Source organism: Ranitomeya imitator, chromosome 2 (assembly GCF_032444005.1).
Source record: "Ranitomeya imitator isolate aRanImi1 chromosome 2, aRanImi1.pri, whole genome shotgun sequence".
Lineage (NCBI taxonomy): Eukaryota > Metazoa > Chordata > Amphibia > Anura > Dendrobatidae > Ranitomeya > Ranitomeya imitator.
Genome location: NC_091283.1, coordinates 61,132,360 through 61,160,186, shown reverse-complemented (window position 1 = coordinate 61,160,186; position 27,827 = coordinate 61,132,360). Strand labels below are relative to the sequence as shown.

At 46.9% G+C, this 27,827-nt stretch overlaps 1 protein-coding gene across 2 annotated transcripts; it reads left to right on the top strand.

Moving 5' to 3' along the window:
• The first annotated feature begins 5,894 nt into the window (after positions 1-5,894).
• LOC138661891 (zinc finger protein 713-like) lies at positions 5,895-27,827 on the top strand. Of its 2 annotated transcripts, none has more exons than XM_069746844.1 (8): positions 5,895-5,949; positions 7,982-8,503; positions 8,582-8,667; positions 9,136-9,192; positions 16,076-16,214; positions 16,449-16,562; positions 17,873-17,974; positions 26,059-27,827. In XM_069746844.1, exons 2-8 carry the CDS (start codon positions 7,993-7,995, stop codon positions 26,820-26,822), a joined length of 1,773 nt encoding a protein of 590 aa, XP_069602945.1. In that variant the 5' UTR covers positions 5,895-5,949; positions 7,982-7,992; the 3' UTR covers positions 26,823-27,827. The 2 variants fall into 2 exon arrangements, with proteins under 2 accessions (XP_069602945.1, XP_069602944.1); XM_069746843.1 differs by lacking the exon at positions 5,895-5,949 and adding an exon at positions 7,744-7,854.

Genomic DNA, 27,827 nt, shown 5'->3' with positions numbered 1-27,827 from the left:
GGCTCTGGATCAGTAGCCAGATGAAAACTTGTTTTATTCACAAAGTTCTATATTGTAAGGCATCATTTTCTACATAGAATAGAATGTATAACTTTTGTTTTATTTATCTATTTTTGCACCATAAAAACAAAGTTTTATGAGGACTTCTTACAGAGCCTTAAAAAAGTTATTTACACCCTGCAAACTTTTCCACATTTTTTTACGTTACACCCACAAACTTAAATGTATTTTATTGGGATTTTATTTTCTACTAACACTAAACAGCAAGTATTTGTAAGGCTACGTTCACACTAGCGTTCTGCTAGTGTGCGTCGACTTAGCGTCGGGCGACGCAGCAGCGACGCACGTGTCATGCGCCCCTATGTTTAACATGGGGGACGCATGCGTTTTTGTGTGCTGCGTTTTGCAACACTTGCGTCTTTTTTGCCGCTAGCGTCGGACCAAGAAAACGCAGCAAGTTGCATTTTTCTTGCGTCCGATTTTCGGCAAAAAACGACGCACGCGTCGCAAAACGCAGCGTTTTTGCGTGCGTTTTGCCGTGTTTTTTTGTGCGTCGTGCGTTGCATCGCCGACGCAGCGGCGCGCAACGCTAGTCTGAACGTAGCCTAAAGTGTAAAGGAAATGATACACGGTTTTCTACATAATTGAAAAATATAAATCTGAAAATGATGACGTGCGTTTGTATTCAGTCAATATTTTGTAGTACTACCGTTCACTGCAATTACTAATGCATGTTTTTAGTATGTCTCTTCCAAATTCGCACATCTAAAAGCTGACATTTTTTTTCCCAACCTTCCATGCAAACTAGATCTAGTTCAGTGAAATTGAACGGATGTCATGTAGGGGGCACAGCTAACATGTGGAAGAAGGTGCTCTGGTCAGATGAGACCAAAGTAGAACTTTTGTGACTAAATGCAAAACTCTATGTGTAACGAAAAAAACACCATCCCCACTGTCAAACGTGGTGGCAGCATCATGCTGTGGGGAGGCTTTTCTTCAGCAGGGACAGGGTAGGTGGTCAGAGTTGATGTGAAGATGGATAGGGCTAAATACGGGGCAATCCTTCAGGACAACCTGTCAGAGGCTGCAAGAGACTGGAGACTGGGAGTAGTTCCATCTTCTAGCAGGACAACTACCCTAAACATCCTGCCAGAGCTACAATGGATGGTTTAGAGCAAAGCATATTGATGTGTGTGAGTGGCCCATTCACAGTTCAGACCTAAATCCCATTGAGAATCTGTGGCAAGACTTGAAAATTGCTGCTCACAGACGTCTCCATCCAATCTCACCGAGCGAGTGTGCAAAGAAGAAGGGGCAAAAATGTCAGCTTCTAGATGTGAAAAGCTGGTAGAGACAAACCCCAAAAGACTTGACAAGTGTGAGCTCGGGAGGTGGGGGCTGAATACAAATGCATGTCACAATTTTAAGCTCTATATTTTTAAAATATTTAGAAAACCATGTATCATTTCCTTTACACTTCACATATACTTGTTACTTTGTGCTGGTAATCATAAAATCCCAACAAAATAAGTTTGTTTGTGGGTGTAACATGGGAAAATTTCACGGGGCATGAATACTTTTTCAAGACACTGTATTTGCATCCACTATGAAATATACATAACGTTATTTTGGAATTCAGGTTCTTACAGATGGGGCAAAATCAAGCATTTGTATTTTTTTTTTGTTCTTGTGCAAAAAGAAGTATAAGTTTTATTGCTTGAAATTTTTTCCCTATATGTTTATTGAATTTTTTTATATATTTTTTTTAGTCCCAGTATAGAACTTAAAAAGTAACTGTAATTTTATTTTTTTTATATCTCAAATCAATATTTCACCTGAAAATAAGTAACTGTGTACTGTATGGGTGCTTCTCACAAAATTAGAATATCATAAAAAAGTAAATGTATTTCAGTTCTTCAATACAAAAAGTGAAACTCATATATTCTATAGACTCATTACAGACAGAGTGATCTATTTCAAGTGTTTATTTCTATTAATGTGGATGATTATGGCTTACAGCCAATGAAAACCCAAAAGTCATTATCTCAGTAAATTAGAATACTTTATAACACCAGTTTGAAAAATGATTCTAAATTCCAAAATGTTGCCCTACTGAAATGTATGATCAGTAAATGCTCTCAATACTTGGTTGGGCTCCTTTTGCATCAATTACTGCATCAATGTGGCGTGGCATGTAGGCGATCAGCCTGTGGCACTGCTGAGGGGTTATGGAAGCCCAGGTTGCTTTGTTAGCAGCCTTCAGCTCGTCTGCATTGTTGGGTCCATAAAACAATTTTGGAACTGCACTTTTTTTTGCAATTTCATCACACTTGGAATTTTTTTTCTCATTTTTGAGTACGTGATATGGTAAAACCAATGGTGTCATTCAAAAGTACAACTTGTCCCGCAAGAAAACAAGCCCTCACATGGCCATATTGATGGAAAAATAAAAAAGTTGGAAGAAGGGGAGCGAAAAATAGAAACGCAAAAATGAAAAAGGGCCCGGGGTAAAGGGGTTAATAGTATGAGAACACCCCAAATCTCCTTTTGGGGGAGAGTATGGACACACATGCATTATTTTGGATCAGTTTGCTATTCTAATTAGAAATATCCCTGGATAGAAATATCATGCTAAACAATAGATATTTATATATCTGCTCTTTTCCCTAATGACAGAACAGTAATTATATTGCATATCACACAACGTTGATATTTTATTATTATTTATTGTTAATTGGCCTCTTTGCAACAAAACAATTTTCTGTGAAGAAAAACAAACTTTGGTCCCATAGAGGATACAATAATGAGTCGGTGGAGCAGCGGTCCCAGCTGGCAGGCCCCCGGTCTCAGCTGGCAGCCCCTCGGGCTCAGCTGGCAGCCCACCGGTCTCAGCTGGTAGACCCCCGGTCTCAGCTGGCAGCCCCCCGGTCTCAGCTGGCAGCCCCTCGGTCTCAGCTGGCAGCCCCCCGGTCTCAGCTGGCAGCCCCTCGGTCTCAGCTGGCAGCCCCCCGGTCTCAGCTGGCAGCCCCCCGGCCCCCGGTCTCAGCTGGCAGCCCCCCCCCCCCCGGTCTCGGCTGGCAGTCCCCAGTCTCAGCTGGCAGCCTATCGGTCTCAGCTGGCAGCCCCCCGGTCTCAGCTGGCAGCCCCCCCCCCGGTCTCGGCTGGCAGCCCCCAGTCTCAGCTGGCAGCCCCTCGGTCTCAGCTGGCAGCCCTTCGGTCTCAGCTGGCAGCCCCCCGGTCTCAGCTGGTAGCCCCCGGTCTCAGCTGGCAGCCCCCGGTCTCAGCTGGCAGCCCCCGGTCTCAGCTGGCAGCCCCCCGGTCTCAGCTGGCAGCCCCCGGTCTCAGCTGGCAGCCCCCCGGTCTCGGCTGGCAGTCCCCAGTCTCAGCTGGCAGCCCCCGGTCTCAGCTGGCAGCCCCCCCGGTCTCAGCTGACAGCCCCCGGTCTCAGCTGGCAGCCCTTCGGTCTCAGCTGGCAGCCCCCCGGTCTCAGCTGACAGCCCCCGGTCTCAGCTGGCAGCCCCCCCCCGGTCTCAGCTGGCAGCCCCCGGTCTCAGCTGGCAGCCCCCCCGGTCTCAGCTGGCAGCCCTTCGGTCTCAGCTGGCAGCCCCCGGTCTCGGCTGGCAGCCCCCCCGGTCTCAGCTGGCAGCCCTTCGGTCCCAGCTGACAGTCCCCCGGTCTCAGCTGGTAGCCCATCGGTCTCAGCTGGCAGCCCCCCCGGTCTCAGCTGGCAGCCCTTCGGTCCCAGCTGACAGTCCCCCGGTCTCGGCTGGCAGCCCCTCGGTCTCAGCTGGCAGCCCCCTGGTCTCAGCTGGCAGCCCTTCGGTCCCAGCTGACAGTCCCCCGGTCTCAGCTGGTAGCCCCTCGGTCTCAGCTGGCAGCCCCCCCGGTCTCAGCTGGCAGCCCTTCGGTCCCAGCTGACAGTCCCCCGGTCTCGGCTGGCAGCCCCCCAGTCTCAGCTGGCAGCCCCCCGGTCCCTGCAGGAGTGATCCGTCAGCAAGACGTCCTTCTGTGCCGACCTCGTAACCTGAGGATTCATCTTCCTATGGCAGACCAGACCCTGTTAGTGCGCATTCACACGTGACACATGTTTCCCACCATAAATTTGGTTGTTGAAAATTTGCCACAAAATCTGCACGTGTTGAAAGCAGATTGTGCCTCCTTTATTTTAGACATGTGCGCGCCCGGCGAGTGTTTCAGGTGGATGACGCTTCTGGATACATCAGCCTCTTTTGTCCTGAATTGTCGCTTTTGGTTCTTTTCTGTAATTTTTTTTTAGCATTTATTAAGCGCTTTTCCGGCAGGTTACGGAGCAAATCCACCTAAAAACGAGATTGTGCGCATGCCCCCATATTATCCCCTAGAAACAATGTAACATACGGGCCTGTTCAGAGGCACCATATGGAGAGCCTATATCTACAGCCTTGTGCCCTTATCCAGGTTCTGTGCGCCCCATTTATACGGATTGTTCCACTAAACACATTTACCTCCTATTGATAGGTAGTGGATGAATGATCACTAGGTGTCCGACCGCTGGGACTCCCGCCAATCACAATAATGGGGTTCCCAAAATCCTCTGTGTTAATCAAGCAGTGGTGAACGTGCGAGACCACAGCTCTATTCACTTCTATGGAACTATCAAAAAATAGTCGTTCGACAAGTGCCGCAAAAGTGAATGGAGCGGTGGTCACTCCTGCACATTACTGCGCCATTGATACAGCAGACTTGGGGACCCCCCATTATTGGGTTATATGGGGGTCCAGCACTCGGACCAGTGATCATATAGTGATAACATAACCTGCGGATATGTCATATGTATGAATTCCCTAACAGAAGAGTATAAAATGATTTCTTGCAGCTCCAGCAACAATACGATGATGGGGAAATGCTGGCCTGTTTAAGACCACCAGAACTGCCATGATGATTCTCCAATGAAGCCCAGAAGGGGGTCACTATTAGTGATGAGCGAAGAGCTCGGATAAGGCGTTATCTAAGCATGCTCTGGTGCTAACCGAATGTCTTCGGCATACTCGAATATGTTCTAGTCCCCGCTGCTGCATGTCTCGCGGCTGTTCAACAGGTGCAACACATGCACAGACGGCCTGTTTGTTACACAATCCCTGCATGTGTTGCGGTTGTTGGACATGTGCGAGACATGCAGCCGCCATAGACACTCGACTAGCACCCGAGTATGATTGCACCTTGTCCGAGCACTTCGCTCATCACTGTTAACTACGCAAAAAAAAATTAAGAAAAAATAAATATGTACGGGTCTCACACAAAACACCTTTTTTTAAAAATTCTTTTATGGTAGAATGAACGGTGTCATTCAAAAAACACAAACACAAGCACTATACGGCTATGGAAAAACAATAAAAGTTATGGAGTTGGGAAGGAAAAAGCTCAAATCTAACCTTGGCATTAAACGGTTAATGTTTCACAATACAATATTATATAATTACAAACAACACTAATAATTTTATTTATATAGCGCCAACATATCCCGCAGCACCAAGAAGAGACATTAATCCCACTGTACATGGTTCATGGCACACTTGGCATTGCAGCTGCTGCCAGGAGGACTACAAGGCTCAGCAGCCGCCCCATGACTTTCCGTGTGAGGAACCACCACCAGCTGCATCATCATCACAGGAAGTGTCATAGATAACAGTCATATATATACCAGACGAACCAGGGAAGGCTTATTGGTAGAAGCGCTATGTTTCGTCACCAACACAGCGGCATTATGGTCACTGTAGTTCTCCTTCCGTCTGTGAGTGAGTAAAAAAATAGCAACATAAACTACATATCCCAGAAGTCTCTATTCTCTTCCCCGGATTGTCGTTAGAAGGTCAGCCAATGAGCGCAGAGAGATTATCATATCCCTCCGCCTTCCAGCACGGATCCCTCCGCCCATAAGCAGAGGCTGAGTCCTTCCTTGATTACAAAAAGGTAAGGGATTAACTCTTGGGGAAATGTTGTCACTTTGTGAAAATGCTGCAAATGGCAGTAAAGTGCGACGAGAACAGCACAGCAGCTGTGTGTGTGCCGCACTCTGTGGAGTGAGAGCACCAGGAGTTACGGGCGATATACAGAGAACTTGTCTGCACTGTGCCTGTAAGCAGGGGGCTGTGTGTGCTGCATGGACGCCCCAGGACTAGTGCATTGGGCTCTTGCTGGTGCCCAGCACCATAGTGTGCGTTCTATAGCTCCCTTTGAGGGTCAGGCTACACAGGAAGTATACTATGAAGCCCCTGACCCAAAAAATATGGCTGTTTATATGGTGACACCCAGTCACAGACATTTTGGCGACGTATGAATTATACTTTTTCCCCCACTATACGTTGCTGGCTGCAAAATGAGGTGAAGGTGTTATCTGGTTTTGGCAAATCTCTTGTCTCCTGGCTGCAGCTTGGTTTAGACTAGAAAACTGTGCTTTTCTCACCCTACCCAGGTCCAGTCCAGAGTCTCTGCTGATGCTCCCTGCGTCTGTAATTGCCTGCAGCCCTGACGTCACATCGACAACGCTGCTGCTAATCAGTGGCTCGTGCCTCAGCTGGGGCAGGCCCACGGAGCTCGATAATCGGCTGCAGCGTTGTCCGTCAGGTCTGCGAGCAATAAGACACCAAGACTTTTTATTTTAAACAAGCTGCAGCCGAGGGACAGAGTTTTCCAAAACTGGAAAACTCCTTTAAAAGGCGCAGTCAGATATAAATCGGACTGCAGCACGTGGACAGGCTGGCGGCTCTCCTGAACCCGAGCATGTCCGCTTCATGGAGGGGACAGCTGCCGATCACTCCGCGCATTGCTGCCCGATTTATACCACCGTCTGTCCTCTCTATGCTGATTTGTGACTGCACCAAAGTTCTGCTCACCTTTTGATATGGTTGCTGGTCATAAATCAGCGAAGAGGAGTTGAGAAAAAGACACATAAGGTTATGTCAGAAGGACAGAATAGTCCGTGCCCCACAGAGGCTGGACACAAGTGGTACAAAACATGTCATAAATCCTAAAATACCTGAGATTTTCACCTCATTATTCCTCTGCTGATCTCATTCTGGCGCTTCTCGAATCCTTGGCTGGTCCTCTGTAATGGTGACCCATCTCTGCTATAATACAGACACAAAAACACACCCATGCCTGAATCTGGCCTTGGGTGCACACCCAACATAGAGCTCTGCCATGTGGGAACATGACCCCTCTAGAGTCCAGTGGTGACTGCTTTACACCACTACTGCCAACACTTTGCATCGTGCTTGGTGATGTAAGACTGCTCCACCTTGAAAAACAATTGTATTACGCTCCTGCTGCTGTTACTTTAATAGGCAGTTTTGACCTTTTGTAAAATACTGATTTCTCTGACCAGTTTTAATAATCTCACCTCTTAAATCCCATGAAAGTATAGCAGCTGCTAGGCAAAATGTGACTATTGCGTCTTTTAAGAGGTCGTTCGGTTTCTTTAAAGTGGATCTGTCACCAGATTTGAAAATCCAAAATGTACACAGTAGTAAATAAATCTTAGACCTAATGAGACTGGTATACTTACTTTGAAAATCCATGTCAGACTAGTTGTATAATTCTTATATTAAGGTGAGCATTTTGAGAGACAAGCCTATTGCAATATCAAGCCGAAAAACTTCTAAAAAGGATTATACAGCCTTTCTGACATGGGTTTTCAAAAGTAAGTGGTCTTTGGTTTATTTTATGGCTGCCTTGCCACACTTTTTTTTTAAAATGAAATTGGACAAACCCTTCAGTTCTTTGATCTTCCTTAGGCCAGTTTCACGTGTCTTTGCGCAAATCGGAAAAACCACATGGCCGCCGCGTCCCATGACCTGAGATTATTGACTTTTACAGGTACATATGAGGCAGTAGGAGACATAGTGGTCCGAGCGCAGGCCGGAACCCTGAGCGTGTGAGACCGGCCATATGTATATGATGCCGTAAAGCTTTCCTTTATAATTATGACCTCTCTTCTGTCCAGGGAAAACAACCATGACAAAGTGTATCGTGACGACCTGCCACAGCTATTCTGCCTGTGACGCCGGTATCACATTTCATGGCTTCCCAAGCTCCATCCAGATGATTAGACTTTGGCTCCAGCAGACGGGTATCGCGTTCGTTGACCTAGAAGCGTTCGCGAAGAATGTTCTGCAGTCTAACAGGACTGGGCTTTATCAAATCTGTTCCAAACATTTCTCACCGAAAAGTTACTTCTTCAACGGCTCAAAAATGGTTCTGAAACCAGACGCCGTCCCGACGGTTTTTCAAGATGTGCCAAACCTCTCGGATGTGCAGGAGGTCTCCAAGGCTCCGTCCTGCACAAAAGCACAAATAGAAAACCTTCCACATTCGAGCTCTTCCCTTCCACAAGCCTTTGTCCCTCAGATGGGACCGACCTCCCAGGGGAACCCAGAAATGGCCGAATCTGGGAATGTGAAACATGATTTGACACTGACTGTCAAACCGATGGTGGACAAGTCAATTGGCACAGATCCGCACTGTGGTAAGGAGGAGGCGCGTGCACGCTGGTCCTAATAGTTGACCAAGAACTGGTTACGATTATGTTTTATTATCTCTCTAGATTTTGTTGAAAACAAGAAAGAGAAGATAATGAACAAAAGACTTTTGAAGCTAGCAATGGAAATAATCTCCTTGCTGACTGGAGAGGTGAGTGCTGGAGACTGGTGTAATCTACTCCTATAGACCCCTGCTATAAATGCACTACTATAATAAAATACCATAAAATCCAGAGGTGTGTGCTGCATTTCAAATCGTCTGGCACACACACAAACTACGTAAAAATACAGAACATCATTAATTAGTTTTGACTAAATAAGGGTCCATGAACACGCCATTGCACTCATGCACTGTTTGGCGGAACGTGGTGTCTCTTCTTGCTGCAGACACTCCATGTGGCATACCATAAAATGAGAAAGAAACCACTGCTGCGTGTTAATGAATAATGCTGCTGCTGTGCGCTTCCGAATAACTCTGCTGCTGCGCGCTTCCGAAGAACGTTGCTGCTGCTTTGCGCTTCCGAAGAATGTTGCTGTGTGCTTCCACAGTACCGTATTTTACGAATGTGATGCAAATCTATTCTATTCTATTAAACCATCTCCACTTCTTCTCCTGTAGGAGTACATGATGGTAAAAAAGAATTGTTCTCCACCCAGCAGCCCCAAAAATGATGAGGTGAGTGCTACCAACAATCTTTATTTATTAATATTTATTTCTCTTAAACACACAAGTGGGAAAGTGTTTGTTATCCAGAGAAAAGTTGGCAGAATGGGGGATTTTGACGATTTGAGTCCATGGTTGTTAATGCTACATGATGCCCAATGTGACTTGTGTGCGGAATATGTGATCTGTGAGATTGGAATTTGAAGCTACATGTGTAGGGAATGTCAAGAATGATCCCTTCAATACTAGCACCCAGATGAGCCGATTCTGTTGGCACTGCAGTCTTTAGGTACCGTCACATTAAGCGATGCTGCAGCGATATAGACAACGATGCCGATCGCTGCAGCGTCGTTGTGTGGTCGCTGGAGAGCTGTCACACAGACAGCTCTCCAGCGACCAACGATGCCGAGGTCCCCGGGTAACCAGGGGAAACATCGGGTTACTAAGCGCAGGGCCGCGCTTAGTAACCCGATGTTTACCCTGGTTACCATTGTAAATGTAAAAAACAGACAAACACTACATACTTACATTCCGGTGTCTGTCGCGTCCCTCGCCGTCAGCTTCCCTGCACTGTGTAAGCGTCGGCCGTAAAGCAGAGCGGTGACTGTTATGAACAGGTGATTCAGAACCACAATGGACCTAGTGGTTAAGAGCACACAAAGTGACCTGATAGTTACTAACATAGGACGAGCTCTGAGACGTGGGAACTCTGCTGACCGCAATCCCTAAACCTATCATACCACACTAGAGGTAGCCGTGGAGCGCTCCTGACCAGACCTAGGCGCCTCGGGCACAGCCTGAGAAACTAGCTAGCCCTGAAGATAGAAAAATAAACCTACCTTGCCTCAGAGAAATTCCCCAAAGGAAAAGGCAGCCCCCCACATATAATGACTGTGAGTTAAGATGAAAATACAAACACAGAGATGAAATAGATTTTAGCAAAGTGAGGCCCGACTTACTGAATAGACCGAGGATAGGAAAGATAGCTTTGCGGTCAGCACAAAAACCTACAAACAACCACGCAGAGGGGGCAAAAAGACCCTCCGCACCGACTAATGGTACGGAGGTGCTCCCTCTGCGTCTCAGAGCTTCCAGCAAGCAAGAAAAACCAATATAGCAAGCTGGACAGAAAATATAGCAAACAAAAATAACACAAGCAAAACTTAGCTTATGCAGGGCAGACAGGCCACAAGAACGATCCAGGAGAAAGCAAGACCAATACTGGAACATTGACTGGAGGCCAGGATCAAAGAACTAGGTGGAGTTAAATAGGTGCTGCTCTAACGACTTAACCTCGTCACCTGAGGAAGGAAACTCAGAAGCCGCAGCCCCACTCACATCCACCAGAGGAAGCTCATAGACAGAACCAGCCGAAGTACCACTCATGACCACAGGAGGGAGCTTGACCACAGAATTCACAACAGTACCCCCCCCTTGAGGAGGGGTCACCAAACCCTCACCAGAGCCCCCAGGCCGACCAGGATGAGCCAAATGAAAGGCACGAACCAGATCGGCAGCATGAACATCAGAGGCAAAGACCCAGGAATTATCTTCCTGACCATAACCCTTCCACTTAACCAGGTACTGGAGTTTCCGTCTCGAAATACGAGAATCCAAAATCTTCTCCACTATATACTCCAACTCCCCCTCAACCAAAACCGGGGCAGGAGGATCAACGGATGGAACCATAGGTGCCACGTATCTCCGCAACAATGACCTATGGAATACGTTATGTATGGAAAAAGAATCTGGAAGGGTCAAACGAAAAGACACAGGATTAAGAACCTCAGAAATCCTATACGGACCAATGAAACAAGGCTTAAACTTAGGAGAGGAAACTTTCATAGGAATATAACGAGATGACAACCAAACCAAATCCCCAACACGAAGTCGGGGACCCACACAGCGCCTGCGGTTAGCGAAACGTTGAGCCTTCTCCTGGGACAATGTCAAATTGTCCACCACATGAGTCCAAATCTGCTGCAACCTATCCACCACAGTATCCACACCAGGACAGTCTGAAGACTCAACCTGCCCTGAAGAGAAACGAGGATGGAAACCAGAATTGCAGAAAAACGGCAAAACCAAAGTAGCCGAGCTGGCCCGATTATTAAGGTCGAACTCAGCCAAAGGTAAAAAGGACACCCAATCATCCTGATCGGCAGAAACAAAACATCTCAGATATGTTTCCAAGGTCTGATTGGTTCGTTCAGTCTGGCCATTTGTCTCAGGATGGAAAGCCGAGGAAAAAGACAAATCAATGCCCATCCTAGCACAAAAAGCTCGCCAAAACCTCGAAACAAACTGGGAACCTCTGTCAGAAACGATATTCTCTGGAATGCCATGTAAACGAACCACATGCTGGAAGAACAATGGCACCAAATCAGAGGAGGAAGGCAATTTAGACAAGGGTACCAAATGGACCATCTTAGAGAAGCGATCACAAACAACCCAAATGACCAACATTTTTTGAGAGACGGGGAGATCCGAAATAAAATCCATAGAGATATGTGTCCATGGCCTCTTCGGGGCTGGCAAGGGCAAAAGCAACCCACTGGCACGAGAACAGCAGGGCTTAGCCCGAGCACAAATCCCACAGGACTGCACAAACGAACGCACATCCTGCGACAGAGACGGCCACCAAAAGGATCTAGCCATCAAATCTCTGGTACCAAAGATTCCAGGATGACCAGCCAACACCGAACAATGAACCTCAGAGATAACTCTACTCGTCCATTTATCAGGGACAAACAGTTTCTCCGCTGGGCAACGGTCAGGTCTATTAGCCTGAAATTTTTGGAGCACCCGCCGCAAATCAGGGGAGATGGCAGACACAATTACTCCCTCTTTGAGCATACCCGCCGGCTCAGACAAACCCGGAGAGTCGGGCACAAAACTCCTAGACAGGGCATCCGCCTTCACATTTTTAGAGCCCGGAAGGTACGAAACCACAAAGTCAAAACGGGAGAAAAACAGCGACCAACGAGCCTGTCTAGGATTCAACCGTTTGGCAGACTCGAGATAAGTCAAGTTCTTGTGATCAGTCAAGACCACCACGCGATGCTTAGCTCCTTCAAGCCAATGACGCCACTCCTCGAATGCCCACTTCATGGCCAGCAACTCTCGATTGCCAACATCATAATTACGCTCAGCAGGCGAAAACTTCCTGGAAAAGAAGGCGCATGGTTTCATCACCAAGCCATCAGAACTTCTTTGCGACAAAACAGCCCTTGCTCCAATCTCAGAAGCATCAACCTCGACCTGGAACGGGAGCGAAACATCTGGTTGGCACAACACAGGGGCAGAAGAAAAACGACGCTTCAACTCTTGAAAAGCTTCCACAGCAGCAGAAGACCAATTGACCACATCAGCACCCTTCTTGGTTAAATCAGTCAACGGTTTAGCAATACTAGAAAAATTATTGATGAAGCGACGATAAAAATTAGCAAAGCCCAGGAACTTTTGCAGACTCTTCAGAGATGTCGGCTGAGTCCAATCATAAATGGCCTGAACTTTAACAGGGTCCATCTCGATAGTAGAAGGGGAAAAAAAAAATGAAACCCAAAAATGAAACCTTCTGAACACCAAAGAGTCACTTTGACCCCTTCACAAACAAAGAATTAGCACGCAGGACCTGGAACACCATTCTGACCTGCTTCACGTGAGACTCCCAATCATCCGAGAAGACCAAAATATCATCCAAGTATACAATCAGGAATTTATCCAGGTACTCTCGAAAGATGTCATGCATAAAGGACTGAAATACTGATGGAGCATTGGAAAGCCCGAATGGCATAACCAGGTACTCAAAATGGCCCTCGGGCGTATTAAATGCTGTTTTCCATTCATCGCCCCGTTTAATACGCACAAGATTATACGCACCACGAAGATCTATCTTGGTGAACCAACTAGCCCCCTTAATCCGAGCAAACAAATCAGACAGCAGCGGCAAGGGGTACTGAAATTTGACCGTGATTTTATTTAGAAGGCGGTAATCAATACAAGGTCTCAGCGAACCATCCTTCTTGGCCACAAAAAAGAACCCTGCTCCCAATGGCGACGATGACGGGCGAATATGACCCTTCTCCAAGGATTCCTTTACGTAACTCCGCATAGCGGCGTGCTCAGGCACAGACAAATTAAACAGTCGACCTTTAGGAAACTTACTACCAGGAATCAAATCGATAGCACAATCACAATCCCTATGCGGAGGTAGGGCACTGGACTTGGGCTCATCAAATACATCCCGGTAATCCGACAAGAACTCTGGGACCTCAGAAGGGGTGGATGATGAAATAGACAGAAATGGAACATCACCATGTACCCCCTGACAACCCCAGCTGGACACAGACATTGATTTCCAATCCAATATTGGGTTATGGACTTGTAGCCATGGCAACCCCAACACGACCACATCATGCAGATTATGCAACACCAAAAAGCGAATATCCTCCTGATGCGCAGGAGCCATGCACATGGTCAGCTGGGTCCAGTACTGAGGCTTATTCTTGGCCAAAGGCGTAGCATCAATTCCTCTCAATGGAATAGGATACTGCAAGGGCTCCAAGAAAAACCCACAGCGCCTAGCAAACTCCAAGTCCATCAAATTCAGGGCAGCGCCTGAATCCACAAATGCCATGACAGTATAGGATGACAAAGAGCAGATCAAAGTAACGGACAAAAGAAATTTCGACTGTACCGTACCAATGGTGGCAGACCTAGCGAACCGCTTAGTGCGCTTAGGACAATCGGAGATAGCATGAGTGGAATCACCACAGTAAAAACACAGCCCATTCTGACGTCTGTGTTCTTGCCGTTCAGCTCTGGTCAAAGTCCTATCGCACTGCATAGGCTCAGGTCCATGCTCAGATAATACCGCCAAATGGTGCACAGTTTTACGCTCAAACAAGCGTCGACCGATCTGAATGGCCAAAGACATAGACTCATTCAGACCAGCAGGCATAGGAAATCCCACCATGACATCCTTAAGGGCTTCAGAGAGACCTTTTCTGAAAATTGCTGCCAGCGCACATTCATTCCATTGAGTGAGCACAGACCACTTCCTAAACTTCTGACAATATATCTCTACCTCCTCCTGACCCTGACACAGAGCCAGCAAATTTTTCTCTGCCTGATCCACTGAATTAGGTTCATCATACAGCAATCCGAGCGCCAGAAAAAACGCATCAATATTACATAATGCAGGATCTCTCTGGCGCAAGGGAAAATGCCCAGTCTTGAGGGTCGCCACGTAATAAAGAAATAATGATCTTAACTTGTTGAACTGGGTCACCAGAGGAGCGGGGTTTCAAAGCCAGAAACAGTTTACAATTATTCTTAAAGCTCAGAAACTTAGCTCTATCTCCAGAAAACAAATCAGGAATAGGAATTCTTGGTTCTAACATAGAATTCTGAACCACAAAGTCTTGAATATTTTGTACTCTTGCAGTGAGATGATCCACACAAGAAGACAGATCTTTAATGTCCATCACTACACCTGTGTCCTGAACCACCCAAATGTCTAGGGGAAAAGAAAGACAAAACACAGTACAGAGAAAAAAAAATGGTCTCAGAACTTCTCTTTTCCCTCTATTGAGAAGCATTAGTACTTTTGGCCTCCAGTACTGTTATGAACAGGTGATTCAGAACCACAATGGACCTAGTGGTTAAGAGCACACAAAGTGACCTGATAGTTACTAACATAGGACGAGCTCTGAGACGTGGGAACTCTGCTGACCGCAATCCCTAAACCTATCATACCACACTAGAGGTAGCCGTGGAGCGCTCCTGACCAGACCTAGGCGCCTCGGGCACAGCCTGAGAAACTAGCTAGCCCTGAAAATAGAAAAATAAGCCTACTTTGCCTCAGAGAAATTCCCCAAAGGAAAAGGCAGCCCCCCACATATGACTGTGAGTAAAGATGAAAATACAAACACAGAGATGAAATAGATTTTAGCAAAGTGAGGCCCGACTTACTGAATAGACCGAGGATAGGAAAGATAGCTTTGCGGTCAGCACAAAAACCTACAAACAACCATGCAGAGGGGGCAAAAAGACCCTCCGCACCGACTAATGGTACGGAGGTGCTCCCTCTGCGTCTCAGAGCTTCCAGCAAGCAAGAAAAACCAATATAGCAAGCTGGACAGAAAATATAGCAAACAAAAGTAACACAAGCAAAACTTAGCTTATGCAGGGCAGACAGGCGACAAGAACGATCCAGGAGAAAGCAAGACCAATACTGGAACATTGACTGGAGGCCAGGAACAAAGAACTAGGTGGAGTTAAATAGAGCAGCACCTAACGACTTAACCTCGTCACCTGAGGAAGGAAACTCAGAAGCCGCAGCCCACTCACATCCACCAGAGGAAGCTCATAGACAGAACCAGCCGAAGTACCACTCATGACCACAGGAGGGAGCTTGGCCACAGAATTCACAACCGGTGACGTCACCGCTGTGCTTTACGGCCGGCGCTCACAGTCAGTGCGGGAAGCTGACGGCGAGGGACGTGACAGACACCGGAATGTAAGTATGTAGTGTTTGTTTTTTTTTTACAATGGTAGCAAGGGTAAATATTGGGTTACTAAGCGCGGCCCTGCGCTTAGTAACCCAATATTTACCCTGGTTACCAGTGAAGACATCGCTGGATCGTCGTCACACACGCCGATTCAGCGATGTCAGCGAGTGATCCAGCGACGAAATAAAGTTCTGGCCTTCTAGCTCCGACCAGCGATGTCACAGCAGGATCCAGATCGCTGCTGCGTGTCAAACACAACGAGATCGCTATCCAGGACGCTGCAACGTCACGGATCGCTATCGTTATCGTTGTTAAGTTGTTCAGTGGGAAGGTACCTTTTAGCAAGCACAACATCCATTGTTTTTTTTTTCCCATTTCAGGTTCCTATAAAATGTGGTGATGTCTCCGTCTATTTTACTATGGAGGAGTGGGACTATATAGAAGAGCACAGAGACCTGTACCAGAAGGTGGTGATGGAGAACCATCAGAGATCCAGTACTCCTCCGCCAGAAGAACCAGGTAAGGCTTGGCCAAACTTTTTAAAAGTTCCGGCATTTATTCATCTAATCTGCAATAATGGAGAAGTATAAAAGGGATAGCTGATCAATTATGCAAAACAGGGAAGATATATATTCCATTTGGCTGGGCAATAAACTACGTGGACATGCATATTCTAGAATACCCGATGCGTTAGAATCGGGCCACCATCTAGTTTGGTATAATTGATCAGATATATATTTTTTTTATCAACAGAGATTTGCACTGAAGATGTAAAGGCTGTGGTGGTCACTGAGGAAGAAGAAGAAGACGACAGTGAAAGCAGAGCTGAAATCGAACAGGTGGATGTCTCAACAGATGTCTACGCAGGTGAGTGATTATTGCTGTATGTACTTGCCAGTTACCTATAATCTTACACTGGCCTATCCCTACCTGGCCATGCAATTTTTCATTTTTGCTCTCTCTTTTTTTTTTTTTTTTTTTTTCGGCAACATAGCCATATTGGGGTTTCTTTTTTTTCTGCATTTCTTGTTGCAGTTTTGAATGACACCATTCATTCACGCACCATATAGTATTCTGAAAAACAGGACAAAAAATTCCAATTGTGGGGAAATGTTGATGCCAAACTTGTATATATATTTTTTTATTCTATGTTAGTGGCTAATTAAAAACCCAGAACTTTATAAAAAAAAGAAAAAATGTGATTAATTTGTGATGCCATTTTGTGAGCCAATAACCTTCCAAGATTTTCGGTCGGTACCCTGGGCGGGGTGTTTCAGTGCTCTTAGGTAAAGAATCCTTCCGAGTAATAACAATCACAATTAACCAGAGCACATGCATCGTTGCATCTCAAGTTAATAAGAAATCAAAAGTCATGAAAATATGGGAATATAACAAGAAACCAAAGAAAGATGGAACACCTTGAGATGCAACATAAGTGCCATGGTGAATAATCATTGCAGTTTTCGGAGATCTGCAACTTTTTTCCTTCTTCTGTTGATTGATCTTGGTGCAGCTTGTTTTTTGCGTAGTGAGTAGTGATGAGCGAATGTGCTTGGATAAGGTGTTATCTGAGCATGCTCGGGTGCTAACAGTGTGTCATCAGCGTGCTCGAATACTGTGTTTGAATGCATGTCTCGCGGCTGTTCCACAACACATGCAGGGATTGCCTTACAGCCGCAAGACATGCAGCCGTGGGGACTCGAATATATTTTTCGAGGACGCAGAAGACACTCTTAGCACCGTAGCATGCTCAGATAACACCTTATCCGAGCACATTCGCTCATCACTAGTAGTGAGCTGTAATCTTTGACATTTTGGTGTACATACCATGTTTTCATTGCCTTATGTTTTATTATTTTTGGGGAGAGAGTTGAAGTGACCAAAAATGGCAATTCTGGCTTTTTTTTGTTATCTTTAAAGCATTTGCCATAATGGTTAATAAAAAAAAAATATATATATTTTTATTTCTTCTTTTTGGTCTGAAAACAGAAAGGTGGTGGGGGGGGGAAGGGTACCAAAATGTTAACATGATTAAATTGACCCACTTTAAATCCACTGTCAGAGATTTACAGTAGTGGCCAAACAGCAGCGGTGTGTGGACAGGGCTCAGCCTGTGTCTTGTAAGCGAGCATTTCTAGGTCCTGTTGGCTCATTCTCTGGTTTGTTGGTTTATATAGGTGAGTTCAGCACAGACTCGTTACCGGTTGATCAAGCAACAGAGGAGACATATGTGTTAAATGCCTGGGAAACCTCCGTTGTCCATGAAGCCTCCTGCACAGGTAAACCATTAAGAGTATTGTGTAAACTCCGTAGATACTCATTGTACTTTGCCCGGGCACTGCATAAATTCACATTCTGAGGACTGATAATACGCACCTTAAAGGGAACCTGTCACCCCAAAAATCGAAGATGAGCTGCGGCCACCGGCATCAGGGGTCTATCCACAGCATTCTGTAATGCTGTAGATAAGCAGCCGATGTATCCTAAAAGATGAGAAAAAGAGGTTAGATTATACTCACCCAGGGGCGGTCCTGCTGCGGTCCAGTCCGATGGGTGTCGTGGTCCGGTTCGGGGCCTCCTATCTTCTTACGATGACGTCCTCTTCTTGCATTCACGCTCCGGCACAGGCGTACTTTGTGTGTCCTGTTGAGGGCAGAGAAAAGTACTGCACTTCGCAGGCGCCGGTAAAGGTCAGAGAGGCCCAGCACCTGCGCACTGCAGTGCTTACAGGGCAGACAAAGTACGCCGGAGCCGCAGCGTGAATACAAGAAGAGGACGTCATCGTAAGAAGATGGGAGGCCCCGGGCTGGACCGCGACGCCCATCGGACGGGACCGCCCCTGGGTGAGTATAATCTAACCTCTTACTCTGTCGCCTCATTGGGGGACACAGGACCATGGGTGTTATGCTGCTGTCCACTAGGAGGCGACACTATGCATAATCTGAAAAAGATTAACCGTGGCTCCTCCTCTGCAGTATACACCCCTGGACGGCGTCAGCCTTCTCCAGTTTTTGCTTAGTGTCGCATAGGAGGCACACTTAAAGATTTTTTTTACTCCGTTTTTTCCGACGGGATTACAGATGAAGAAAAGAGGGTCTCCTGTGAGACTCCCGGCATGGCTCCTTCCTCGGCCCCCTATTACGGGGTGCCCAGTTGAAGTAGAGATAGCTATTCCCCATGTCACTCCTTCTCCAGTCCCTCGGGTGCTGGTTCGAAGTCGAGACCCCCCTCCTTCCCCAATTCCTTTTGGTTTCTGGGTTGAGGTCGAGGTGAGGACAAAACCCCCTGATGGTGACAGCAGCACCCTCCCTATTCCCCCTCTGGGGGCATTAGGTTGAGACGCCTCAGGTAGGGCCTGTACAGGCAGCATTCTGCAGCTCCCAGCAATGGGCCAGCACACTGCGCCTGCATGCAGGGACCCCAGCCCAGCTGCGGGCTCCTGTTGGGGCCGGGGGGAGTGCAGGCAGGCATGGCACATACAGACACAGGGCTCCCTGAGCCCTGTATCTGCGGCAGCACCAGCTCTATACTGCCTTAGGGGGACCCCTCACAGGGCCCCCCTTCCGCTTCTAGCCCCACCGCCATCCTGCCTTTAAATCTGGGGGGGTCCGGTTCAGATCCGACCCCCTCCCGGACTTTCGCTCTGGCCTGGAGCCCTTCTGGGCCTCAGGCATCTAATTTAGGCCCCGGCTTCGGCCTAGCTGAAGCCGCCGCCTCCTCTCCGCCCCCCGGATGACAAATATGACACTCTATAGTGTCATAAAGGGGGTGGATCGAGACAGAAAGGGCGCGTTTTTACACAGCCTTGCCGCCTTTTTCCAGCTCTCCGCCCCCTTCTCCTTCCTCTCCTTCTCAGCAGCCATTTTCTGCTGTAGATTAACCCTGCATCTCCCGGTCTGTAGGACCAGGCAGCCAGTCTCCGGGGGGCACAGGACTGTGGATCTTCAGCACAGGAAACCACGAGCGTACAAAAGGACCCTCCCCCTACCACCCATAAGTGATTTTCCTGTCCCACTGTGGATAGGAACAACGAGAGTAACGCCGACATGCTCCGTTCGGAGGGTGTGGATTGGGAGGTCTTGGCCCTTGTTACCCTTCCTACCTCGACCAAGACCGCCGTATGCTGAAACCCGACACAGGGTCCCTCAGCTTACCCAGTGCAGCGCTGCTCCTGGGATATCCGGTCGCATCCTCCTGAAAAGGGCTCTCGACCATGCACGCCGCCCGGAGTATTCCCTGGTCTGGGGCCACCTCTGAGGGTTGAAGGTGTCATCATGTGGCCCCGGAGTGAAGTGTACCAGTGGCCATTGCTGAGACACCGCACACTACAACCGGGCGTAGTCACTTCCGGGTTGCGGTGGGCAGGGCGGCATCTCGTCCTCACTGGAGCTGTTTCCGGGGCAAGTCTGTGAGCGTGGCTGAGGCGCTCCAACGGATGACGCTGTGGATATAAGATAAAGGGGTTTAGGGTGCGACGTCTCCGCTGAGCAGGGAGCATTCCGTACAATATGGAGGATATCGCTAGGTTGGAGACGGAGAGCCAGGTGCATGTGAGTACCATGGAAATGGGTTATCACTTAATCCCCACCACCCACCAGTGTGCAGCTTCCCAAAACAGGGTTACTTCTGTTTTATAGGGCACCTCTACTTCTTCGGACAAAAATTTAAAAAATCGGGGAATATAGGAAGTGTCCTATTTGCACCATAAGGCTGAAGGATTCATGGCAAAAACTCCTTTGTGAGACATGCACTAATCGCATTGTGGGGAAAGAACAAGCCTCTATATGTCAAATATGAGGGCTATTATCAGAGAGGAGGTGCAGGCGTCGGTTTCTGGCCTTGTTGTTCCTCAAACCACGCAGCCTGAAAGCCTATCCAGGAAAAGGATGAGCGATTCGGTCTCCTCTTTTGAGGGGGCTTTGTCCGAGTCTGATCTGGAGGAGGATGAGTATAGAGATCCTCCAGAAAGAGGGAAGAGGTATTTATCCTGTTCTGTGGACTCGGACGAGCTACTAGGTGCAGTGAGATGCACCATGCAGATTGAGGAACCTCCAACATCTTGCTCAACAGGATGAAATGTTTGGCGGGTTACGTACTCAAACCTCAAAAGTTTTCCCTGTGAACCCTCATATTCGATCTATGATTCTGGAAGAATGGGAGGAGGCAGAGAAACGTCTGACTATTCCCAAAGACTTGAAACTTCGTCTTCCTTTTGATTCAGAGGAGGTCAAAGACTGGGAGGACATTCTCAAAATAGACATTCCTTTAGCCAGAGTCTCCAAGAGAGCCACCATTCCCTTTGAAGACTTCTCTAACCTAAAGGAGCCTATGGATAGGAAGGCAGACAGTCTCTTAAAAAGAGCCTGGGAGAGTTCGGCGGCTGTGATATGTGCAAATATAGCGGCAACATCAATGGCGCGATCTGTGCACTTATGGGTAGATGATTTGGTAGATCAACTATCATCCAAAACCCCTAGAGAGACTATATTGAAATCCCTACCCCTTCTAAAAATGGCAACCGATTTTCTTGCAGACGCCTCTGCAGAATCGGTGAGGTTCACGGCCAGGAGTCAATCCTTGTCAAATGCAGCTAGAAGAGCCATCTGGCTCAAAAACTGGTCAAGGGATATGCATTCCAAAAATAAGCTTTGTGATATCCCATTTTCAGGTGGAAGAGTATTTGGGCCAGTTCTTGACGACATTTTAGAGAAGGCCTCAGATGATAAAAAGGGGTTTCCGGAAGAGAAACGCAAAAAAATGTCAGCCCTTTCGTAGGCCCCGTTTTACCCAGAGAACTGACTATAGGGGGAAAGGGAAACAAGGGAGGTGGAGCTATCCAAAAGGTGGGGATACTAGAACCAAAGGTAAAGAGTCCACCTTTTCAGGTTCAACTTCGGGATACCACAGGAAATGATGCCACCAGAGTAGGGGGGCACCTAACCAGGTTCCTGGGGGGTTGGCAGGAGATTACCACAAGCCCGTGGGTCCTGCCACTGATCTCCCAGGGATACAAAATAGAGTTCTCCTCGTCACCCCACAAAAATGTCTAATATCCAGCTCCCACCTCGTCTCAACCTCTCCCAGGTGGGTAGACATTCAGGACCTCCTAAAGACAGCTGCAATCGTTCCGGTGCCTCCCTAGGAAATAGGACAGGGTTTTTATTCAAGTCTTTTTTCCATAATAAAGCCCTCCGTAGAATCAAGAACAATCATAAACCTCAAACATCTAAACACATGGGTAAAATACAAGCGGTTCAAAATGGAATCTATAAGATCCACGATTCCCCTCTTAGGGAAAGGAGTGGTAATGTGTACTCTAGATTTAAAGAGTGTGTACTATCATGTCCCAATGTACCCAGGCCACCAAAAATACCTCAGGTTTGCAGAAGAGAAGGAAGGCAGGATCTTCCACTATCAGTTTTGCTGCCTACCGTTTGGCCTAGCCTCAGCCCTAAGGATTTTTACAAAAATTATGATAGAGGTAGTGGCCTACCTAAGAAATCAGGACATCATTGTTGTCCCTTACCTGGACGACTTTCTAGTAATAGCGGATACGGTAAATGAGCTCAGGACCAACTGTCAGTCTTAGATCTCCACACTGCAGAATTTGGGGTGGATCGTAAATTGCTCAAAATCCGATCTAGTACCCAAACAGAGAATAAAATTTCTCGGAGTCATACTAGACTCAAGTGTAAAAATGTCCTTTTTACCAGGAGGGAAATTGTGCGGCATAGTAAACATAGTTCGTCAGTTCACAAAAAAACAGAGTATCCATCAGGGAAGCCATGAAGGTCCTGGGGCGGATGACTGCCTGCGTAACTTGGAGTCCGTTTCACTCTCAACAACTTCAGCAAGCGATCCTCGCATCCTGGGACCGAAGACGGGGGTCATTGGACAAGGTAATACATCTGTCACCTCGAGTAAAGACATCCTTACACTGGTGGACAAATCCCAAGAACCTGCAAAAGGGAGTTGCTTGGATTCATTCTCCCGAAGTCATAATCACCACGGACGCAAGTCAGCAAGGCTGGGGAGGACATATCCAGGAAAGGTATTACCAGGGTCAGTGGAGCCTGAAAGACAGCAGGGAATCCTCGAATTACAGAGCTGCTCGCAGTCTGGAAAGTTCTGTCCTCCGCCCAGTCCTGTGTAAGAAACAAACATGTGAAAGTACTATCGGACAACACAACAGCAGTAGCCTTTCTTCGTCATCAAGGGGGTCTGAGACACTTGGCTTTGCAGCAGCTGGCAGAGCGAATCTTCAGATGGGCAGAGAAAAGAGTACTCTCAATCTCGGCGGTACATCTAGAAGGTACCAGAAACCAGGTGGCGGACTTCCTAAGCAAGAAGACAGTCTTATCGACGGAATGGGAACTAAACAACAAAGTATTCAGAGACTTATGCCATCGTTGGGGAAATCCAGACATAGACCTCTTTGCAGCCAGACAGAATGTAAAGGTCAGCACCTTTTACTCACTGAACCCTCAAGAGAACCCGGACGGGATCGATGCCTTTTCCCAGTCATGGAGCAGAGGCCTGTTATACGCATTCCTTCCTCTTTCATTAATACCAAGTACTTGTAGTACTGTTCTGGCCGAGGAGAAGTTGGTTCCCCTTACTAAAGAAAATGTCAAAGGAGAAACCCGTTTTTCTTCCCCGAAGAAGAGACCTTCTCTATCAGGGACCTATTTTTCCCCAGAATCCAGAAATTCTTTGGTTATCAGCCTGGATCCTGAACGCCAGGTCCTGAAAGCAAAGGGCTTGTCGGATGAAGTTATTTCCACACTACAATCAAGTAGGAAGCCAGTAGCTTCTTCCATCTATACTAAAATTTTGAAAAAATTCTGCAGCTGTTGCGGAGAGGCAACAGTTGATACTGACAACCCTGATATTCCCAAAATCCTTGACTTCTTGTAATCAGATTTTAGAGCAGGTCTTAGACCCAGTACCTTAAGGGTACAAGTGGCGGCCCTTAGTGTCTTCTATGACTCTACCTTATCATCCCACCCCTGGATAAGTCGGTTTTCCAGAGCAGTTGCAAGGTTAAAACTATTGATAAGGAAAACTGTCCCACCATGGGACCTAAATTTAGTCCTTAACGAACTATGCAGACACCCGTATGATTTAGGAAGCGAACTAGTTATTAGTAAATTGTCCCTAAAAACTGCTTTCCTTGTAGCCATCACTTCGGCGAAGACTGGGTGAGCTCCAGGCTCTTTCTATCCAGGATCCTTATTTGCAGGTCTTTAATGACAGGTTAGTTTTGAAACTTGATCCAGCCTTTCTCCCGAAAGTGGTCTCGAATTCCAATATGAATCAGGAGGTCATACTCCCCTCTTTTTTTCCAATCGCCTAAAAATCAAAAAGAAACTCTCTACCATAACCTGGACGTTAGAGAAACGGTCCTTAAATACCTAGAAGTAACTGCACCCTGGAGGCAAAATAATAATCTTTTTGTTCAATTTAGAGGCCCAAACAAAGGTAGAAAGGCGTCTAAATCTACTATCGCGAGGTGGATTAGATCCACAATTATTTCTGCCTATAAAGCTCAGGGAAAGAATCTCCCAGGCAGTATCAAAGCACATTCGTCCAGGTCAATGTCAGCCTCATGAGCAGAGAGGGGGGGAGGCTTCAGCAGATCAAATTTGCAAAGCCGCGTCCTGGTCTAATCTCAGTACCTTTTCTAAACATTATAAACTAGATGTAATGTCGACACAACTAGGGTTTGGCAGCAAGTTACTCCAAGCAGTAGTCCCACCGTAAGGCCGGAGTCGCACTACAGCGAGATACGGCCGAGTCTCGCTGGTTAAAACCAAGCTCTGGCACCGGCACTCCGGAGCGGAGCGTGCAGCTCCATGTATTGCTGTGCGGCCGCACGCTCCGCTCCGGAGTGCCGGTGCCAGAGCTTGGTTTTAACTAGCGAGACTCGGCCGTATCTCTCTGTAGTGTGACTCCGGCCTTAGAACCAGTCTCCTTTGGTACTTCTCCATGGCCTGTCAGGAGGATGACCTGGAAAACGGTAATTAGACCTACCGGTAATTGTATTTCCAGGAATCCATCCTGACAGCACTATTAGTTTCCCTCCCTATACTAAATCATTAAAAACTGTGATGTAACATTTGTATCTTGTTTTGTTATTTAAATAAACTATTCCTTTTTGCATCCCTCCAGATGTGGTACTTTGGAAAATCACTGATGGGTGGTAGGGGGAGAGGGTCCTTTTGTACTCTCGTGGTTTCCTGTCCCACTATGGATAAGGAGGACGACCTCCGTGGTGCTGTCAGGATGGATTCCTGGAAACACAATTACCGGTAGGTCTAATTACCATTTTCTCATCTTTTAGGATACATTGGGTGCTTATCTACAGCATTACAGAATGCTGTAGATAAACCCCTGATGCCTGTGGCCGCAGCTCATCTTCGATTTTTGGGGTGACAGGTTCCCTTGAAGTCAATTTCTTTTGCAGACTTTTTATGCAGTATGTCCTCAGCAGTGTTGCTACCACGATACGCTGTGAAAAATGTGATCATTCCCTGAAAATGGCTCTCCAGCATCATTTACCATCCATATATGTATATGTTCTTATGAAACGCTAGTGTATAATCAGACCATGTGCTGTCTATGTACATCACCAACCACACACAGCCATGTTACAGCCAGTGCACAATGCATGCAATGTGTAGCCGGCTCCAGTATAAGTCCACAGTGTGGACACATCTGGCCCAATTACCATTATGGCCACATCCATCATGCAGATTGGGAGGGTATTACTTACATCCCAGAAGTTTAATCCCCTAGATACAGCAATTTCTGTTGGCTAAACAGAGGAAGGGAGTTACCTCTGTCAGCCCTTTGGCCGTACTGTTATCAAATTGCAGGGGTTCTGAAGTTGTCATGGCACCTGGGGGCCTAACAATGGAACCCATAGCTGCCAAATCCGAACCCAAAAATTGTACTACTAAAAATCCAACATTCTTGGGGAAAAAAACAAAAACACTACGTCTACGTTAACCCCTTCATCCCCAGGCCATCTTTAATTTTTGCTCCCCTTCTTCCCAGAGCAATAACTGTTTTTTATTTTTCCATCAATATTGTCGCGTGAGCATGGGAGGACATATCATTGGTGCAACCTGTGCAGCGGCACAGGGGCCCAAGAGTTGAGGGGGCCCATTTAAACCTCTAAAGCAGGTGCAATTTTGCATTTTTAGGAGACCTTGAGCTGCTGTTGTAAAGGGGTTAACTAAAAAATTAAATAACTATGACTCTTGGACCCTTCTAGGACTCTAAACATCTGTGTCCTAGAAGGGTTAGAATAAAGTCATGTTAAGCATTATTTTTATATTCTGTCTTGTGGTCTTTACAGAGGAAGATCTGCAAGAAGACTCCTTCACGTTGTCTTCATCATCTAGTAACATAGCAAAACATCACGCAACTTCGTTTCACGGCTCTCAGATAGAGGACAGCGGAGAGAATTTTCCGATTGCATCCCCGAGGCATGCTATGGACAGCCTGGCATACATGTCTACATCGGAGCAATGTGAAGAGCAGGCATGGACGGCCTACAGTAGATATGCTGGCGACGCCAATTTCACACCAGTAGAACATCCGCATATTAAAGAAGAAACCAACGAATATAACTACATGTACGATGAAGAACCGGCGTACGGCGACCATAATCCTGGACGTGTTTGTGAGGAGCCAAGTCAGTTGTTTGAGACTATGAACAACCTTCTCATCCACCAGATGACACACGGCCACTCGTCTTTAGTAGATAAGCCGTATGCTTGCAGCCACTGCGACAAGCGATTTGCCAAAAGATCTCACTTGGGAATGCATCTTAAGACTCATACGGGAGAAAAGCCGTACGCCTGCCCTGACTGCGGGAAGAGATTTAGTCGGAGATCAAATATGGCCACACATTACAGAACGCACACGGGGGAGAAGCCGTTCGCTTGTCCCAAGTGCGGTAAACGCTTCACCCAGAGTTCGCACATGGTGACACACCAAAGGACACACTCCGCAGATAAGCTCTTCACGTGTCCCGAGTGTAAAAAATGCTTTACAAAGTGGTCGTACCTAAACTTCCACCTTCGAACTCATGGAATCGAGAAACTGAGCGTACCTTGAGTGTGGAACCACTTGCTGAGCGAAGATCTGTCACATCTACTGCTGTGAAGACCTTGAGACTAACTTACCCTGAAGTGCTACGGTGGCTGTACACACGTGGTGCGCTGCGTGGCAGAAGGAAAGAAAACGTTCTCTTCCTCCTTATGGACCTTAGGAAGATGGTGCAGGGATTGACATGGCAAAAAAACTGGGGTCTCTTTAGATATCACAAGTAGTGATGATTGAACATGCTCGGGTGCTAAGTGTCTTCAGCGTGCTCAAAAAAAAATGTTCGAGTCACCGCGGCTGTTCGACAGCAGCAACACATGCAGGGATTGCCTGTTTCTTCATAAATGGGTATCGTCAGGTAGCGCTTCTAAATACAAGCAATTTACTGCTTATTAAAATTTTCAGCTGTTCTTGAGAGATTAACACTGTTTACAACATGTTGCCCTGGAGACCGACCACCACTGCTATACAGCAAAATATGAGCGGTACTTAAAAGCTTGTGTATATGGCGCTTGTAAGCCCTGTTTTGAAGCTGTCCAGGATAGCTGGAGGGTGCGATTACCTCCGAATACCGCCCAGTTTTAGCACAGTGCTTATAAGCTGTAAAGCAGCTGTGGTCGGTTTCCTAGGCAACAAGTTATAAACAAGTGGCTGCAAATTTTAATAAGCCGTAAATTGTAAAAGTGTATTTACAAGACGTATCCACAATTCTCCATCTGTGAAGATGGGAATAACCCTTTAATACAATTATCGACCGTGGTCTTGTTTATTTGAATGTTTATTTATCGTTATGTTTTTGTTTTATTGTATAATGCAGGATGCCCCTTACTCATCTATGATGACCATCCAGTGAAAGAAACTGGACTCTCATCATCCTCCACTAATTGGGGATATAGCAGTATTTTCCAGAAGGCAGAAATGGCGTTTCCATACACGAGTAGAGTTTTGGAATATGGTAACTTTTCAGTAACGTCATGCACAATGTCAGAATTATAAAACGAAGAAACGTGCGCCCTC